The 20,333-nt window shown below is 42.5% G+C and overlaps 1 protein-coding gene across 1 annotated transcript in view; it reads left to right on the forward strand.

The window, feature by feature from the left end:
• Positions 1 to 8,545: 8,545 nt before the first annotated feature.
• Positions 8,546 to 20,333, forward strand: part of LOC111957203 (parafibromin) — a 65,044-nt gene continuing 53,256 nt past the window's right edge. The window contains exons 1-10 of the mRNA XM_023977971.2: positions 8,546 to 8,658; positions 9,167 to 9,342; positions 10,312 to 10,417; positions 10,610 to 10,679; positions 10,814 to 10,876; positions 11,134 to 11,186; positions 11,659 to 11,747; positions 12,323 to 12,536; positions 13,141 to 13,239; positions 13,580 to 13,658. Coding sequence (XP_023833739.1) covers positions 9,212 to 9,342; positions 10,312 to 10,417; positions 10,610 to 10,679; positions 10,814 to 10,876; positions 11,134 to 11,186; positions 11,659 to 11,747; positions 12,323 to 12,536; positions 13,141 to 13,239; positions 13,580 to 13,658 — 904 coding nt within the window. The 5' untranslated portion in view covers positions 8,546 to 8,658; positions 9,167 to 9,211. The remainder of the gene's footprint in view (positions 8,659 to 9,166; positions 9,343 to 10,311; positions 10,418 to 10,609; positions 10,680 to 10,813; positions 10,877 to 11,133; positions 11,187 to 11,658; positions 11,748 to 12,322; positions 12,537 to 13,140; positions 13,240 to 13,579; positions 13,659 to 20,333) is intronic.

A 20,333-nucleotide genomic window follows, 5' to 3' on the forward strand; every position in this document is an offset into this window, starting at 1 on the left:
GGACGAGGACAGTGCGTGGTCTTAGAGGGAAATACTGGTGGCCCACCTTGGCTAAGGACGTGAGACTCTATGTCTCCTCCTGCTCGGTATGCGCTCAGAGTAAGGCTCCTAGGCACCTACCGAGGGGAAGTTACAACCCCTTCCGGTTCCACAACGGCCATGGTCTCATCTATCGGTAAGTTTTTGACGGATCTTCCTCCATCTCAGGGAACACTACCATTTTGGTCGTTGTGATCGGTTCTCTAAGTCCTGTCGTCTCCTCCCATTGCCTGGTCTCCCTACGGCCCTACAGACTGCGGAGGCTCTATTTACCCACGTCTTCCGGCATTACGGGGTGCCGGAGGATATCGTATCTGATCGAGGTCCCCAGTTCACGTCCCGGGTATGGAGGCGTTTATGGAGCGTCTGGGGGTCTCGGTCAGCCTCACCTCTGGGTATCACCCCGAAAGTAATGGGCAGGTGAAAGAGTGAACCAGGAGGTGGGTAGGTTTCTGAGGTCGTACTGCCAGGACCGGCCAGGAGAATGGGCGAGGTACGTCCCGTGGGCGGAGTTGGCCCAGAACTCACTCCGCCACTCATCAACGAACATGTCGCCCTTCGAGTGTATACTGGGGTACCAGCCGGTCCTGGCTCCGTGGGCATCAGAGCCAGACTGAAGCTCCTGCGGGTGGAGGAGTGGGTACAGCGCTCTAGAGAGACCTGGCGAGCGGTCCAGGACTCTCTCAAGCAGGCCAGTGAACGGCAGAAGAGGAGCGCATGAGGGGCCCCGGCGTATAGGATACGAGCCATTCTGACTCAAGACGCGCGGGTGAGGGGCCTGCAGTACCTCGTGGACTGGGAGGGTACGGTCCGGAGGAGAGATGCTGGGTACCGGTGGGGACATTTTGGATCCGTCCCTCTTGAGGGACTTTCACCGCCTCCATCCGGAGCGCCCTGCTCCTCGCCCTCCGGGTCGTCCTCGAGGCCGGAGTCGGCGCGCTGCGGGAGCGCGCGTCGGAGGGGGGTACTGTTACGAATCCCGCCGAGGATGGTGCCTCTTCCCGTTCGGGCGCGCTCGGCGGTCGTCGTCTCCGGTCTACTAGCTGTGCCACCGATCCCCTTTTCTGTTTTCCTTTGAGTTGGTCTAATTTGTTTCACCTGTGGTGTGTTTAGGTTAGGGGTTATTTAAACCCAGTTTGCCCGCTGACTTTTGTGCGGGCTTGTTTTTCTGTTTCGTGTTGGTGGTGTTCAGTAGTGGATTTCTATGATACATTTTTCCTTGGACAGTATTCTTTACGCGCCCAGTGTTTTGTGTGGCGTCGCCGTATTGTATGTTATTTCTATAAGGAAATAAACATCCACTTGTTGAAGATATTCCTGCTCTCTGCACCTGACTCTTTTATTCCACCACTGGAAGTGTTACACATAGGCTATTCTTGTTGAGCGTGGCGACKTACTGTAAACATTTTATCCACAACTCGCTGTCCATTGCCGTTGTAATATACTTGGAAGCCAAAATGTTCCCAAACTGGAGATTTTAAACGATGATGGGGGATCCTCCAATTCTGGTTTATCAACCCCACCACTTGCCATTGTACAGAACTAGTTCCCAGCTGCGCCTCACAAAGGACAGTTTGAAATGCGCCCATTACGGTTTGAATTTTGATTACAACGTGCACATAGGTCCGAATATTTTTTTTCAGCTCATATTTGAATATTTTTTTTCAGCTCATATTTGCTCGAGGCATAGGTCTACTAGGGTAATGTGATGGGCTGCAGCGTAGGCATAGCCTATAGGCATGCTGTTTTAATTTTGTAAATATATACAGTATATTTTTTTATGTATTCATTTGGGTTTGAACTGAACCGAGGTCCCCGTACTGAACTGTTCAGTACCGTTACACACCTACACCTACTGAGAATGCATTACATAGTATGATTAAACAATACTCCAAGTCACAACTTGTCAAACAGAGATCTGATACTGTATACTGGCCATTGGTGTGGGGTTTGGGTGGTCCGTGGGTGTTGTTTGACAATTTATTTGGATTCCTCACATCTTAACCATGGTTAAGAGGAGGTTTTTGTGCAAATCGGATGTTGGGTACTATATTTGACTAACTGAATCKTATACCTTTAAATGGCCAATTTGAGTGCAATCAATTACCTTAATTTCTCAGAGTTCAAAACGTCTTTCAACAAAATAATCAAGTATCTGTTTCTAATTAATGAAACTATTTCAGAACAATCTTAGATGGTGGGTGTCATGACTTGCTGAAATGACATGGAACGACACTGGTTATCAAAGTAGTTGTAGAGTTGCCAAATGTTTTGTCTCATCTACAACTATAATCATTGTTATTCAAATCATTGTTATTCATCATGCCTCTATTGTGTTTTGATTTTGGTAGAAAATAGGTKGCTTTTCCAAACGGATAGTGTGCGGGCTGACCTCAAAGGCCCCTCCATCGCCGCCCCTGCTGAGGACAGGGGCATGCTCAACCTCTAGGGCTTTGACTTGGGAGCCGCGGACATCATCCGTAACCTTGCCCTGATCTTCGAACAGATTCTGGACCATACAAAGAAATAAAAACATTGATAGAAATGGTGGAAAGACTATGAAATTGACTTGGCTCGCAATGACGCACAAAGTGCCCTGGAGAGCAGAAATTCAAAAAGATATTGATATTTACAATACCTTTTTTTATTTTGATCATGAGTGAAATGACGATGCGTCCAGCAGGTTCAACCAAATTGTGAAAAATGTGTGTTCGGTTATTATCTGAAAGTTGGTAAAGGAGACCTAAAACAATATCATGATATGCGACTACATATATATCACACTACAAGAATGGATATTAAAGTAAAGATTCAACCATTTTTTTTATGTCATATTATATTTGTGCAATTCAAAATGGGTGAATCATTCCTTTAATGCGTACAGTACTCTTATGGTATAACAATGCTTTCTTTCAAGAATAAATAATGGTAGACATTACATGGAAAGACCATTCATGATTATTCAAGATGTTTCATTTGAATCGAGGAGCGGTGGTGTAAGAGACCTGTATCTTGTAATGGGCAATAGTTCCATTGTAGGTTTCTGTTGGAGGGGATCACTGTACAGTACATTACTACTATTATATGTTAAAGCAAGTTTTTTTTGTTGCTACCTTATTTAAAAATTGTATTTAACTACGCACGTCAATTAAGAACAAATTCTTATTTACAATGAAGGCCTACCAAAAGGCAAACGCATCCTGCCGGGACGGGGGCTGGGGTTAAAAAATAAAATAAAAGTGTATTTAAAATATAGGACAAAACACACATCACGACAAGAGAGACAACACAACACCACATAAAGAGAGACCTAAGACAACAACATAGCAAGGCAGCAACACAACATGACAACAGCATGGTAGCAGCACATGGTAGCAGCACAAAACATGGTACAAACATTATTGGGCACAGACAACCGCACAAAGGGCAAGAAGTTAGAGACAATAATACATCATGCAAAGCAGCCACAACTGTCAGTAACAGTGTCCATGATTGAGTCTTTGAATGAAGAGATTGAGATAAAACTGACCAGTTTGAGCGTTTGTTGCAGCTCACTAGCTGCAACTGAAAATACGTATTAGCTTTGGGGACCTTTAACAGGATGTGACTGGCGTTGCATGTGGAGGATGAGGGCTCCAGTAGATATCTCAGATAGGGGGGAGTGAGGACTAAGAGGGTTTTATAAATAAGCATCAATCAATAGGTCTTGCGACGGGAGATGATCAGAGATGATCAGTTTACAGAGGAGTATAGAGTGCAGTGATGTGTCCTATAAGGAGCATTGGTGGCAAATCTGATGGTAAAGAACATCTAGCCGCTCGAGAGCACCCTTACCTGCCGATCTATAAATGACATCTCCGTAATCCAGCATCGGTAGGATGGTCATCTGAATCAGGGTTAGTTTGGCTGCTGGGGTGAAAGGGGAGCGATTACGATAGAGGAAACCAAGTCTAGAATTAACTTTAGCCTGCAGCTTTTATATGTGTTGAGAGAAGGACCAAGGGTCTTTTGAAGTCTGTCCCCCTGTATGTAGCATTGTAAATTAGTACAGATAAACTGGAGGACTCGATAAGAAGTCAGGCACCAAGCGTCTGAGAAAGCCAATGAAAGTCAGTTATTGGATGTTCTGTGAAAATCTAGAACTGAGCTTATCGAGAAGTGTAATGACAGGGCCCTTGGACTGTTTCTGTCTTACTCAAATGGTCTGACCACTATACTCAGACTAACCAACTAGTTTTGTTTGATAGCAATTTATTTTAATTTTTACAAATTGATATTTCTGATGAGATCAAAATCATGATAGAATATCCTTGGTGAAAATGAAAAGGAATGTTTCTTACTGGAAAAGGCCAGSAAGTCCTTTCCTGTTTGTCTTTTCTTCCATTTGGTGCCCAATGATCGTGACCCTGGTTACCAGTGATTGTTGAAAGTATTCAGACTCCTTGACTTTTCCACATTGTGTTACGTTACAGCCTTATTCTAAAATATATACAATTGTTTTTTATCTTTCAATCTACACACAATACCCCATAATAACAAAGCAAAACAGGTTTTTAGAAATGTTAGCAAATTTATACAACATAAAAAAATGAAATAACATTTTACATAAATATTCAGACCCTTTACTCAGTACTTTGTTGAAGCACCTTTGGCAGCGATTACAGCTTCGAGTCTTCTTGGGTATGACGCTACAAGCTTGGCACACCTGTATTTGGGGAGTTTCACCCATTATTCTCAGCAGATGGGGAGCGTCGCTGCACAGTTATTTTCAGGTTTCTCCAGAGACGTTCAATCGGGTTCAAGTCCGGACTTGTCACCTCCCTGACCAAGGCCCTTCTCCCCCGATTGCTCAGTTTGGCCGGGCGGCCAGCTCTAGGAAGAGTCTTGGTGGTTCCAAATCAAATCAAATCAAATATATTTATATAGCCCTTCGTACATCAGCTGATATCTGCAGGTGTAGAAGCACGGTGGCTAGGAAAAACTCCCTAGAAAGGCCAAAACCTAGAAAGAAACCTAGAGAGGAACCAGGCTATGAGGGGTGGCCAGTCCGCTTCTGGCTGTGCCGGGTGGTGATTATAACAGAACATGGCCAAGATGTTCAAATGTTCATAAATGACCAGCATGGTCAAATAATAATAATCACAGTAGTTGTTGAGGGTGCAGCACCTCAGGAGTAAATGTCAGTTGGCTTTTCATAGCCGATCATTAAGAGTATCTCTACCGCTCTTGCGGTCTCTAGAGAGTTGAAAACAGCAGGTCTGGGACTTCTTCCTTTTTAGAATGATGGAGGCCACTGTGTTCTTGGGGACCTTCAATGTTGCGGAAATGTTTTGGTACCCTTCCCCAGATCTGTGCCTCAACACAATCCTGTCTCAGAACTCTACGGACAATTCCTTCGACCTCATGGCTTGGTTTTTGCTCTGACATGCACTGTCAACTGTGAGACCTTATATAGACAGGTGTGTGCCTTTCCAAGTCATGTTAAATCAATTGAATTTACCACAGGTGGACTCCAAGTTGTAGAAACATCTCAAGGATGATCAATGGAAAGAGGATGCACCTGAGCTACATTTCAAGTCTCATAGCAAAGAGTCTGAATACTTATGTCAATAAGGTATCTGTTTTTATTTGTAATGCATTTGCAAAAAAATTATAATAATGTTTTCGCTTAGTCATTATGGGGAATTGTGTGGAGATTGATAAGTAAAAATAATTTTGCTGTAACGTAACAAAATGTGGAAAAAGTTGAGGGGTCTGAATACTTTCCCAATGCACTTCTTGCATACCAATGGCTTTTTCCCCCAGTGGTATCAGTTGTTGAAGGTCAAAACAAGGTACTATAAATCAAATAAAATGTTATTGGTCACATACACATGGTTAGCAGATGTTAATGCGAGTGTAGCGAAATGCTTGTGCTTCTAGTTCCAGCAGTGCAGTAATATCTAACAAGTCATCTAACAATTCCCCAACAACTACCTAATGCACACAAATCTAAAGGGGTGAATGAGAATATGTACATATAAGTATATGGATGAGCGATGGCCGAGCGGCGTAGGCAAGGTGCAGTAGATGGTATAAAATACAGTATATACATGTGATATGAGTAATGTAAGATATGTAAACATTATTAAAGTGGCAATATTTAAAGTGGCATTGTTTAAAGTGACTAGTGATCCATTTATTAAAGTGACCAGTGATTGAGTCTCAGTGTAGGCAGCAGCCTCACTGAGTTAGTGATGGCTATTTAACAGTCTGATGGCTTTGAGATAGAAGCTGTTTTTCAATCTCTCGGTCCCAGCTTTGATGCATCTGTACTGACCTCGCCTTCTGGATGATAGCGATGTGAACAGGCAGTGGCTCGGGTGGTTGTTGTCCTTGATGATCTTTTTTTAAATGTTTATATTTTTTTATTTCACCTTTATTTAACCAGGTAGGCCAGGTCATTTACAACTGCGACCTGGCCAAGATAAAGCAAAGCAGTGCGACACAAACAACACAGAGTTACACATGGAATAAACAAACGTACAGTCAATAACACAATAGAAAAAGTCTATATACAGTGGCTATATACATATTTTTGGCCTTCCTGTGACATCAGGTGCTGTAGGTGTCATGGAGGGCAGGTAGTTTGCCCCCGGTGATGCGTTGTGCAGACCGCACCACCCTCTGGAGAGCCTTGCTGTTGAGGGCGGTGCAGTTGCCGTACCAGGCTGTGACACAGCCCGACAGGATGCTCTTGATTGTGCATCTGTAAAAGTTTGTCAGGGTTTTGGGTGACAGGTGTTACGCCTTCTTCAACACACTGTCTGTGTGGGTGGACCATTTCAGTTTGTCTGTGATGTGTACGCCCAGGAACTTAAAACTTTCCACCTTCTCCACTGCTGTCCCTTCGATGTGGATAGGGGAGTGCGCCCTCTGCTGTTTCCTGAAGTCCACAAAACATATCCTTTGTTTTGTTGATGTTGAGTGAGAGGTTGTTTTCCTGACACCACACTCCGAGTGCCCTCACCTCCTTCCTGTAGGCTGTCTCGTCGTGTTGTTGGTGATCAAGCCCACTACTCTTGTGTCGRCTGCAAACTTGATGATTGAGTTGGAGGCATGCATGGCCATGCAGGCGTGGGTGAACAGGGAATACAGGAGAGGGCTGAGCACACACCCTTGTGGGGCCCCAGTGTTGAGGATCAGTGAAGTGGAGATGTTGTTCCCTGCCTTCACCACCTGGGGGCGGCACGTCAGAAAGTCCAGGACCCAGTTGCACAGTGAGGGGTTGAGACCCAGGGACTCCAGCTTGATGATGAGCTTGGAGGGTACTATGGTGTTGAATGCTGAGCTGTAGTCAATGAACAGAATTCTTACATAGGTATTATTTTTGTCCAGATGGGATAGGGCAATGTGCAGTGTGATGGCGATTGCACCGTCTGTGGAGCTGTTGGGGCGGTATGCAAACTGAAGTGGGTCTAGGGTGGCCGGCAAGGTGGCGGTGATATGATCCTTGACTAGCCTCTCAAAGCACTTCATGATGACAAAAGTGAGTGCTACGGGGCAGTAGTCATTTAGATCAGTTATCTTTGCCTTCTTGGGTACAGGAACAATGGTAGCCATCGATAAAGACTGAAGCTGCTAGAAGCACATTAGAAGTATTCCAGTGTAGGAGGTTTTTGATAAAAACGAATGTAATGATGTCAAACGCACTAGGTACCTTTCCAATGTAATAGATCCAACAATGTAACTTTTGACATAATTGTGTAACACTTTAGAAGTATAAATGCAATGATTTATTTCTTCAAATATTGGATAAATAAAATGGCATAATACTAAAATGATTCATCTATATGGGTCATTTCAATTGGAGAAGGACAGCTMAAGGTACAATTGCACACGTGGAAAATAGTAACTGGGATTCATTGAGTTATTTTTGGTCATCTACCATTTCAGATCAACACCTACTTAGACAAAGTTAATGTTGACCATGMAACTGATTTCTAAAGATTTGTTTTATTTATGTGTTTTCATATTGTGCAATAAAGGCACAAGGTGTGTCAATCTATTTAGAACCCACCAGAAAGTACATGTTTGAATATGTACTACTATACCCTGTAATTAAACATACTTGCAGGCTACAATCAATGCCCATTCTGAGAAAAAGTACATTGGAGTCAGTTGCAGTAATTGAATACAGTGGGCCACATTGACACCTGTCGATTTAAAATGGCCACAGTCCATATTAATAGAGATCTGTCAATCTGACATCGTCTATAAATTGAACTAAATTGAAAATGTAGGCCTTAGTGTCACATGGTTGTAATATTCCATTCCACTTTCAATGAAATTTAAGGTGTATTCTGTTGCATGCCATTTACTAGCTCTCGAAAAACCTTCAACGGTTTTCAGCGGGTACGGTTGGCTGGGTGTGAATTACAATTCCAACACTGTTTTAACATMTAGAAACATATGCTGTGTGTGCCTCCAGTTGATGAACTACACTTCCTCCCCAGTTTTCTTACACACAGGTGCTCGAAACATGCTAGGAAGCTAATTAGCGTGGGTAACCACCTGCTTTCCATAAACAAGCGCTGTAACATGGCGATATGGCTGTGTGGGAACTCGAACCATTTAAAGGTGTGTTGTAATTGAGCCTTTTGTATTTAGAATTTTTTCTCTCGCTGATATTAAGGATAAGGTCTTATGTTTTCAAAACCGTACCGCAAGCTATGAGTTTTACAGAACGAGAGTCGTTGGGCTCTTACAAAACTTCCCCCTGCTAAATTAGCATCTATGAATGGGTTAGCCATTTACAGCAGCTATAGTGTCAATGCCAACCTTAATAGTAGTGTTTACTATCAATTGTACTTTTTTTGTACAGAGAAAGCAAAGAAAATATGTTATGAGTAACGTTACTTACACTGTTACTGCAGAGATTTTAGTGCATCTCAAACTTTGAGGTATAACGTTAATGGGCATGAATTAAATACACTTTTTGAATGTGTGTGTGTACATAGAGGGATCAGTCAAAATATGTGTAATGCAGTTTGTTTTCAGGCTAGGTTTATCAATTGACATTGAACATAAATACAACTGGAAATTGGGATCAGGCATTAAGTGAGACCACATTGCACTATGTTGATAGGTGACTGGAGGCCTTGCAATCATAGCTACATGAAGACAAGTGAAGATGGCGGACGTATTGAGTGTTCTTCGCCTGTACAACATCCAGAAAAAAGAAATCGTCGCCAAAGGAGACGAAGTTATCTTTGGAGAGTTCTCTTGGCCAAAAAATGTCAAGACTAACTATGTCATTTGGGGGTATGTTAATTTTGCTTATAAATTGGTAAATAACTCTTCAATTGGCCTGTTGTAGCTAGCTAATGAGTAACGTTAGTTAGCTGCTAGCCACTGCTGTGTTGCCAAAACTTTTCTTGCTGTTTGTAAGGTGCGACTAATTGCACTGAAAGATCGCACATGCAGCTGGTTTTTACTGTTCGTTTTGGGGTTTAACTATTACGTTAACCGTCTAGTTTCAAGCTAACTAACTTGCTTATTCAAATGTATACTGTTATGGTTCGTGTAGCTAGCTAAGGTTAGCTGCCTAGCTAACAGAACCATGCCAGGCAACGTTGTCGTAAGCCAGTTGTCTCACTTAAACCCACCAGGTTTAGTCAGCTAACGGTAACTAGTAATCCAGAAGTAAAATTGTATTTGAGAATCTGTCCACAATCGATTAGCCAGCCAGGTAGCTACAATATTGCAGTTAGCTAGCTATTATTGATTTCTGCACGTGACCATAAATGTCACTGTTTGACATTTCTAGCTTGCCAGGTAGACATTTAGCTTGATGTTATGAGCAAATCGGGTAACTAAGTTGGCTAGTAGAGTTTGTGTGGCAAGATAACAATCTACCTTTGCTTGCAAGCTAGCTAGCTACAGTATTTAACAGTTTTTTTGCAGGACCAACAGTCTTTCAGGCCATACTAAATGTAATGGTTGGACAATCCCTTAATTAACCTCATGCACCTGAACCAAGCAAGTTGGACCAGTTGTTGGAAGTGTAATTGAAGAGCTGTGACATGGTTGCCCTGGTCACAATTTGTGTGTAATGTCATTAACAAAATACAGGATTTAGACAATTAAAAAACCAAAATAGATATTAATGCATGCATTGTGCCTAAATTCCAGATTAGTTCCATAAGAGGGGGCCAAGATCGATTTTGCTTTAACAACTGTGGACAAAACTGCTGGTCTAAGCTGATGGTAATTGTCACCTTCCATTTTCAGAACTGGGAAGGAGGGTCAGCCGAAGGAGTACTATACTCTGGACTCCATCCTGTTCCTGCTCAACAATGTGCATCTCCCTCATCCATCCTATGTGCGAAGGGCTGCAGTAAGTACATTTATATCCTCATTCCAAAAGCTTCTTAGTTAGAATGTGTTGCCTAATGCTGATATGAATGTCATGTCTTCCAACCTGGTGTTGCCATTGGCCTATTGGCTGTTGTTGTCAGAAGCTTTGTAGTGACCTTTGTCAATTTTGTTGTATTTCATCGTGATTACATTGGTTTTATGATCACCCTAGACCGAGAACATTCCAGTTGTCAGAAGACCTGATCGAAAGGGCTTGCTTTCGTATCTCAATGGAGAAAGTTGTAAGTATGAATTGAGAATTATTTATGCAGATTTAAAAATATTTGCATGAAAACTTGTAAAATGAATACACATGTGTTGATTCCATTGAAATCATTGTACTAAAACATATTGCTCTTTGATTTCCCCTTCACAGCTACTTCAACAAGTATCGACAGAAGTGCCCCCATAGAGATTGGTTTGCAAAGGCCAACACAAGGTACAGTTGAAGCATTTTGGATACTCTTCCATTGATTGACTGGATGATTTTAATCCATGCATATTAGGAAATATGTTCTCTTGCATCGGATATATCCACAGTCCATGCTGTGAGGCCTAATATGCTATTTGTACGCAATTGGCTTGTTGCACTTATGCAATCAGTTTGGTGAGACACAGTGAAGTAGAAAGTAATTTGAGAGATATTGAAAAGGTATTGCGTAGTTGGCTAATTATTCTTTTTTTTTGCACCCTCAGTCAAACGAGCAGCAGATGAGGTGTCATCTGAAGCCAAAAAACCAAGGATAGAGGTGAATAATATTTTTTTATTTGACCTGCAACGTTCTGACTCCTCAGCTCCAATAGAAATCCTGTTTAACAAAAGGCCAGATAGTGCTTCACACCCCTTGACTTTTTCCTAATTTTGTTAAAGTGGGATTTAATTGTAATTTGTCAACGATCTACTCAAAATACTCTGTCAAAACATTTAAAATAATATATATATATATAAACGAAAAATAAAACACAAAAATATCTTAATTAGGTAAGTATTCAACCCCCTGAGTGAATACATTAGTCACCTTCGGCAGCGACTACAGCTGTGAGTCTTTCTATGTAAGTCTCTAAGATCTTTGCCCACCTGGGTTGTACAATATTTGCACATTATTCTTTAAAAAATTCTTCAAGTTCTGTCAAGTTGGTTGTTGATCATTGCTAGACAGCCATTTTCAAGTCTTGCCATAGAAACAGAGTATTTTACTATAACGTTTTGTCGTTCTCTAGGATGAGGAACGAGTGCGTCTGGACAAGGAGCGTTTGGCTGCTCGACTGGAGGGCCACAAAGAGGGCATTGTGCAAACTGACCAGATCAGGTATGCGGTGCCTATACCCGTCCATCGGGTTGTTTTTCTTTTTGGAAGTGCAGAAATGTTTTCGTTTTTTTACTGTTCTTCAACAACATTGTACAACTGGCACCAACAAGCTGAATTGCTATTAAAATGTACATGGATAAAAAAAGGTGTAGGTCCTTAGCAATGGATGAAAGAAGTTGGTAATGTTGGGCTGTTGGCTTTAGCGGAGCAGTCGTCTCACTTTCTTATGACTAGCATTAGGATAGGTATGAAGGCACATTCATTGAGCTCCCTAGTTACAAAAGGGGGCAATTATCAATGAGCCACCATTGCTGCACACAGGTTTTAAGATACTAGCTAACAAATCCCAATGAGAGCGGTTAACAGACATGAACACAAACCAGGAACCTTGGTTTATTCTCAAAACGGTGCATTATTTAATCGCATTGCTACTCAATCAACCTCAGACATGAACCTCTACTCAATGACAACTTAGCGTTTCATCATTTTAGTAAAAAGCTAAATGATAACGTGTTCCTTTCAGTTCACCTAGTGAAATAAGTGTTAGTTGAAATAATCTCTACCCCCCCCCCCAGGTCACTTTCCGAGGCTATGTCAGTGGAGAAGATCGCCGCCATCAAAGCCAAGATCATGGCAAAGAAGCGCTCCACCATTAAGACAGACCTGGATGAGGACATCACCCTGAAGCAGAGGAGCTTTGTGGACGCTGAGGTGGACGTGACCAGGGACATTGTCAGCAGAGAGCGGGTGTGGAGGACCAGGACCACCATCCTACAGAGCACTGGAAAGGTCAGAGGTCAACCCCTAGACTAGACTGGCAATGACTGGGGGGAGGGGTCATTCTGTCATTTAGGGATGCTGTCATTTCATGACATTATGAGGAGGAATCCGGCCACATGGGAAGACACACACTCCATGTGTGTGTCCTCGGTTAACCATAGAACAAAATTGGCCTTGAAGGGTGGGGGCGATGATCCTTATTCATAGCTGATCAAAAACCTTTGGTTTAAAACTTGTGTTCTTTTATGCCTGCAGGTGGCAGCATCACCACAAGGGAAATGTTTTTTGATTTGGTGGTGAGATCTGCTGTTGTGATGTCTGAGATTACACATTTTGCAGAAAACCTCCATGTATCAGAATCTAGTACAACATTTCTGTGGACTAATCTCCCCAATTATTAATACCTCTTGATTTATATACATTTGAGTTTAGGACATTTTTAGGTAGAGGAAGCTCAATGGATTTGTTTATGGTGCTCGCTTTACACATGTCACTGCACAATGTGCACAGAAAAGGGTCCTTTGTAGCTTTGATCTACACATCAAAGCTTTTTCTTTGGAGTGATGTCTCGCCTACCTTTTACACTGTGCTCATAAATCTTTTGCTCATGCAGAACTTCTCCAAAAACATCTTTGCCATCCTGCAATCGGTGAAGGCCAGGGAGGAGGGACGCGCCCCTGAGCAGAGGCCAGCACAGAACACCACTCTGGTGGTAAGGAACATGTTTAATTTAATGCACGCTGTAGATGTACCACCATAGATTTGATTTTGGATACACTCTTTTGCATTCTAAGAATCCAGCCAATGCATCATTGAGAATGAAATCCATAAATCCAATTCCATAACATCTATGAGTACCTCACCTCCCTGTTGTCATTTCTAAAAGAAATGGAGCGTGAAATGAACTTGGTGCTTCTCCATAAAAATGAGTATGTAACCTGTCGACGCAGGGTTGAGCGGAGTATTACCACTTCATTATAATAGTCTCTATATGCGGATCATTAATTGGAAATGACCTGTGTTTTAAGTGTAACCTCTTGCCTCCCCTCAAGGACCAGTCCATAAGGAACAAGCAACCTGTCCCAGCTGCTTATAACCGATACGATCAGGAGAGATTCAAAGGAAAAGAGGGTGAGTGAGACGTTGTTTCTTTGTAAATATAACCATGAATAATAGTATTTTGTGTGTGTGTGCAAAGGAGGCTGGTGGGAGGAGCTAAAGGAGGACAGGCTCATTGTAATGGCTGGAATGGAATAAATGGAACGGAGTTATGCGTTGTTGCTATGCGTTTGATATGTTTGGCACTAGGGTTGTGAACATTTAAATTAAGTTGTGGTCCTTGAAGTTCAGAAAAATCCCTAACCAAAAAACTGTTTATTACATGCTGACCACACCGCTTGTGTCACGTGCGCTCGCGTTGCAAAATAAATGTTAACATGTTATTCAATTAATGCACCCACACTGCTCGTGCGCGCCAACGACAGTCTGCGTTGCCATGCGCTAAAATAGAAGCCAGTTCTATTTGTGACACTGAACGCGGTGTAAGTCCTGCCTCTCCCATCTCCTCATTGGTTTATAGAAGCTGATAGATGAACTGAGTTCGGTCGGTCATCATGGTAACTATGAAAGTTAGATGCCAATCGCCATATAAAGTCCAAAGAAGAAAAAGCATGGAAGGAGGAGAGATGACTAAAAACGATTCGGTTGACCGTTTTTGTGTAGATTAATTGTCGGAGTAGAGGTCCTTGTGCATTTCAGGTAAAATAACAACTTAACGTTTATATCCCAGGACAAATTAGCTAGCAACTGCAAGCTAGCTAGCTAAATTGCCATAAAAGTTTAATGCTTTTCGACCTGTCCCCAAATTAATATATTTGGTTGAGAGTTTGTTTTGATATTTCAACKTGCGTGTCGTGATCGCGTTTGTGGGGGGGCCAATTTATTTGCGCACATGCTCGACCGGTTTAGGTACGGTGTTACCAAAATGTATGAACACGCTTCTGCCTGCCCCTCCCCTCTCTCCTTTGCGCTGCCTGCCTGCTCTGTCTCTTTGCTAATGATGCAAGTGTGCGTTTGGTATTCGGTCAGTTGCGTGTAGGATACCCTAGCCTATTCATGGCACGATGTCGCTGGGCTACAGGGGTGTCTTCAGGCCAGTCTTGCAAGCACGGGGTACCCTACTATTTGTTTTTGTCTCATAATATGAATTTACAGTAGGCTACCGGTAGCCTTTATCGATTTTAACCTTTTCACACACAATGGAATGTGTCCCCTTGAATGCACCTCGGCTACGACAGGTTTGTCTGTCCGGGTAGGCAAACATTTTAATGCAGACACGAAACCTCTGGAGATATGAACCAGCATTTTTCTTGTCTGTAAAGGAATGAGGCTTCTCAAATCAAATTTTTGGTCACATACACATGGTTAGCAGATGTTATTGCGAGTGTAGCGAAATGCTTATGCTTCTAGATCTAACAGGTAATATCTAACAAGTTCCACAACAAAACCTAATACACACGATAATAGTAAAGGAATGGGATAAGAATATAAGTATAAAATATATGGATTAGCAGGCTAAGATTCAACAGATGGTAAAGAATAGATCGTGAAGGATACAGTATATACATATGAGATATGGAAACATTAAAGTGACTAGTTTTTCCATTTATTAAAGTGGCCAATGATATCAACTCTGTAGGTAGGCAGCTGCTATTGCTAGTGGTGGCTGTTTAACAATCTGAAGCCTTGAGATTAAAAAACAGCTTCTATCTCTCTCTGTCCCAGCTTTGATGCACCTGTACTGACCTCGCCTTCTGGATGGAAGCGGGGTGAACAGGCAGTGGCTCGGGTGTTTATTGTCCTTGATCTTTTTTTGCCTTCCTGTGACATCAGGTGTTGTAGGTGTCCTGGAGGGCAGGTAATTTGCCCCCGGTGATGCGTTGTGTAGACCGCACCACCCTCTGGAGAGCCCTGCGGTTGTGGGCGGTGCAGTTGCTATACTAGGCGGTGATACAGCCCGACAGGATGCTCTCAATTGTGCACCTGTAAAAGTTAGTGACGGTTTTCGGTGACAAGCCAATTTGGGGTTGAAGAGGCGCTATTGTGCCTTCATCACACTGTCTGTGTGCGTGGACCATTTCAGTTTGTCGGTGATATGTACACAGAGGAACTTAACTTTCTACCTTCTCCACTGCTGTCTCTTTGATGTGGATAGGAGTGTGCTCCCTTTGCTGTTTCCTGAGGTCTACGGTCATCTCTTTTGTTTTGCTGACATTGAGTGAGAGGTTATTTTCTTGACACCACACTCCAAGGGCCCTCAGCTCCTCCCTGTAGGCCGTCTCGCCGTTGTTGGTAATCAAGCCTACCACTGTAGTGTCGTCTGCAAACTTGATGATTGAGTTGGAAGCATGCATGGCCATGCAGTCATGGGTGAACAGGGAGTACAGGAGGGGGCTGTGAACGTACCCTTGTGATCAGCAGGGTGGAGATGTTGTTTCCTACCTTCACCACCTGGGGGCGGCCCGTCAAAGTCCAGGACCCAGTTGCACAGGGCGGGGTCGAGACCCAGCGTCTCAAGCTTAATGATGAGTTTGGAGGGTACTATAGTGTTGAATGCAGAGCTGTAGTCAATGAACAGCATTCTTACATAGGTATTCCTCTTGTCCAGATGGGATAGTGCAGTGTGATAGCGTTTGCATCGTCTGTGGACCTATTGGGGCGGTAAGCAAATTGGACTGGATCTAGGGTGACAGGTAGGGTGGGTGTGATATGATCCTTGACTAGTCTCTCAAAGCACTTCGTGATGACAGAAGTGAGTACTTCGGGGCGATAGTCATTTTGTTCAGTTACCTTATCTTTCTTGGGAACAGGAACAATGGTGGCCATCTGAACCATGTGGGGACAGCAGACTGGGATAGGGTTTGAAGGGGACTGAAGCAAGACTAACATCCATCACTAGGCCGGAACTGTCAATCAAATAATCTTGAGCTGCTGCYCCCAGCCTGCCTGCTGCCTGCGTGCAGAACAATCTCCTTAAAAAAAAGTACTTTCAAGTTTGTTAAATACCTTGACTTACCAAGACATTTAGCTCCCATACCATAAACAGAGCAGCACATCAATCAGTGACAATTATTGTTGTTAGAGGGAGAGAGAAAAAAGTTATGCTGCAGCAGAATTGTCACTTTTTWAATTTTCTTTGTCTGAAAAGGTACAAATTGTCGCAATCGACATGTTATTGTAGCTGTGTTCTATGTCTGTTAAGGGTTCCGGTAGATAGAACTTCATTGCCCGGCCCTAGCGGTCATACATTTGTAATAGGACCATTGTTCTTGATTGTATGTTGACATGGAATTGTCCATTTGTCAAATCCCTATTTGCTTCCATTCCATCCATTACAATGAGCCCATCTTCCTATAGCTCCTTCCACCAGCCTGCGTAAAACATTGCAAGTGCTCTGAATGATGGCTAAATTGCGTAACATGGCTTTGAGTGTTTTTCTCTTTAGAAGTAAATAGCTGTGTTCGAATACCCATACTATTAGTTAATTTTAGTATACTGTAAACAAATGGTATCCTTTCAGTTGAGTGTACTAGCGCTTCGCCTGTCTACCGGAATTTGAAGCTGTTGCTATGCAACTTATTGCTAGCTTGTTAGTATAGCAAATTACAAGCTAGACCTCTTACGACTTCATTAATAATGTCCATTGAGAACGCAAACCGACTACACCACTTAAATGACGTGAAAAGTCAATAAACATTGGGTAGTTAGTTAGCCTACGGTTGATATACTGGCAAGTTTGTAGTAGTAGCAACTAATGTTAGGTAGCAAGCAAATGTACTGGTACATACAAGCAACTGCTGTAATGATATGCTATGTTCTTCGTTAGGCTAGCTCAGCCAACACAACTTTTAACTTATTTGAAAAGTAATTACATTGCTCAAGATTTTCTTAACATTTGTCATAATTAGTTAAAGCAATGAATTTGTATGCGCTCTCGTCAGACTTCGGCTGCATATCTTACGCCATTGTCTTCAAATCTGCAAATGTTGTGAAGCCACGCCCATTTTCTGAAGAATTGCATAATGAGCCCGAAAAGCACTGAAATWMTGTCCACTGCTTGTATACTTGGCATACTAACTATATCCATAATATGACCAATAAGCATACTACATACTCAATTTACATCACAAATAGTGCGGTTAGTATTACTATTRGAACACGGCTAATGTTTTTGCTGACTACTCAGTGGTGGTTTGTTCTGTTTAGGCTTGTTTAATTGTGATGATGCGGTTCATATTGTTTGAGGCCACATAGGCATACATGGTTATCTTTCAAATACTTGTTTTGATCTATCACATTGGGATTTGCTCTGGGAATCACTACTAGGAGGAACCAATCACWTAGCGTCTGTTGAGTGGCGAATGAGGTGTGCCACTCGCCCACCTTCTGGTCATTCTTGCGCCTCTTCCTTGCGAAGCGCACTACTCTCCTTAGCATGACTTGATTCCTGTCTTCCTACTTAACCTTGCGGTTCGCCTGAGAACAGTTAACGCTTCCGAACCTAGGACCTCGGCTCTCGTCTTTTGTGTTGAATAACTGACCAAAAGGAATGTTTTTGCTTCTTGTAGAAATATATCTTTAGCTTTTTCTTTCCACTAAGTCTCCTGTGGTAGCTAGCGTCACACGGCTTCCACTTTCCTGGTTCGAGCCCAGATAGGAGCGGGGAGAGGGATGGAAGCTATATTGTTACACTGGCAATACTAAAGTGCCTATAAGAACATCCAATAGTCAAAGGTTAATGAAATACAAATGGTATAGAGAGAAGTAGTCCTTTCATTCCTGTAATAACTGCAACCTAAAACTTCTTACCTGGGAATATTGAACACTCATGTTAAAAGGAACCACCAGCTTTCATATGTTCTCATGTTCTGAGCAAGGAACTTAAACGTTAGCTTTCTTACATGGCACATATTGCACTTTTACTTTCTTCTCCAACACTTTTTTTTGCATTATTTAAACCAAATTGAACATATTGCATTATTTATTTGAGGCTAAATTGATTTTGATGTATTATATTAAGTTAAAATAAGTGTTCATTCAGTATTGTTGTAATTGTCATTATTACCCCCCCCCCAAAAAAAATTGTCAGATTAATCGGTATAGGCTTTAATCTCCCGGGTGGCGCAGTGGTCTAGGGCACTGCATCGCAGTGCTAGCTGCGCCACCAGAGTCTTTGGGTTCGCGCCCAGGCTGGGCTGGGTTCGCGCCCAGGCTCTGTCGCAGCCGGCCGCAACCGGGAGATCCGTGGGGCGACGCACAATTGGCATAGCGTCGTCCGGGTTAGGGAGGGTTTGGCCGGTAGGGAGGGTTTGGCCGGTAGGGATATCCTTGTCTCAGTATGTAAAAAAATAAATAAAAAATAATGTAATAAAATGTATGCACTCTACTGTAAGTTGCTCTGGATAAGAGCGTCTGCTAAATGACTAAAATGTAAATGTAAATTTGGTCCTCCAATAATCGGTATCGGCGTTAAAATCATAATTGGTCGACCTCTACTGCCAACCCCATGCTTCATCGTAGGGATGGTATTGGCCAGGTGATGAGCGGTGCCTGGAGATGGTTGTCCTTCTGCAAGGTTCTTCCCTCTCCACAGAGGAACTCCAGAGCTCTGTCAGTGACCATCGGATTCTTGGTCACCTCCCTGACCAAGGCTCCTCTCCCCCGATTGCTCAGTTTGGCCGGGCGGCCAGCTCTAGGAAGAGTCTTGTTGGTTCCAAACGTCTTCCTTTTTAGAATGATGGAGGCCACTGTGTTCTTGGGGACCTTCAATGCCGCAGACGTTTTTTGGTACCCTTTCCCAGATCTGTGCTTCGACACAATCCCGTCTCGGAGCTATACGYACAATTGCTTCGACCTCATGGCTTGGTTTTTTTTCTCTGACATGCACTGTCAACTGTGGAACCTTATATAGACAGGTGTGTGCATTTCCAAATCATGTCCAATCAATTMAATTTACCACAGGTGGACTCCAATTGAAGTTGTAGAAACATCTCAAGGATGATTCAATGGAAARAGGATGTACCTGAGCTCAATTTAGAGTCTCATAGCAAAAGGTCTGAATAGTTATGTAAACTATTAATAAATGTATTAATAAAGACGTTTTTTTTTTTTTTTATGTCCATGTTCGCTTTGTCAGACTTGTGTGTAGATTGACGAGTGGGGGGAAAAATAATCGAATACATTTTAGAATACGGCTGTAACATAACAAAATGTGGAAAAAGTGAAGGGTTTTGAATACTTTCCGAATGCACTGTATAGCCCAACTTTTGTATCACAACTAAAAGTTGGATAAATTAATTTAAAGTAAGCATATAGGAGTACCTTTTTCTTTGTTAACCGCTCAACACAGAATAGCCGCATGTGCGCACTCCCTCATCAATTATTTTATTCAGCTACGTTCAATTGTGTTCTTTATAATATGAAATAATGCTGCGGAATTTGAAGCAAATCTTGTCTGCTAAGTGAACTAGTGTAGCTCACAGCTTTATGGCATAGCCAGATCAAGGCCTAACATTAGGACATCTCAAAGTATTCTCTTCTTCTGAAATAGACTACAGTTTCTTAACTTCTCTAGGGTAGGGGGCAGCATTTGGAATTTTGGATGAAATGCATGCCCAAATTAAACTGCCTGCATCTCTGGCCCAGAATATATGATATGCATGTAACTGGTAGATTTGGATAGAAAACACTCTAAAGTTTCCAAAACTGTTAAAATAGTGTCTGTGAGTATAACAGAACTGATTTGGT

Source organism: Salvelinus sp. IW2-2015, linkage group LG32 (genome assembly GCF_002910315.2).
Source record: "Salvelinus sp. IW2-2015 linkage group LG32, ASM291031v2, whole genome shotgun sequence".
Classification (NCBI taxonomy): domain Eukaryota; kingdom Metazoa; phylum Chordata; class Actinopteri; order Salmoniformes; family Salmonidae; genus Salvelinus; species Salvelinus sp. IW2-2015.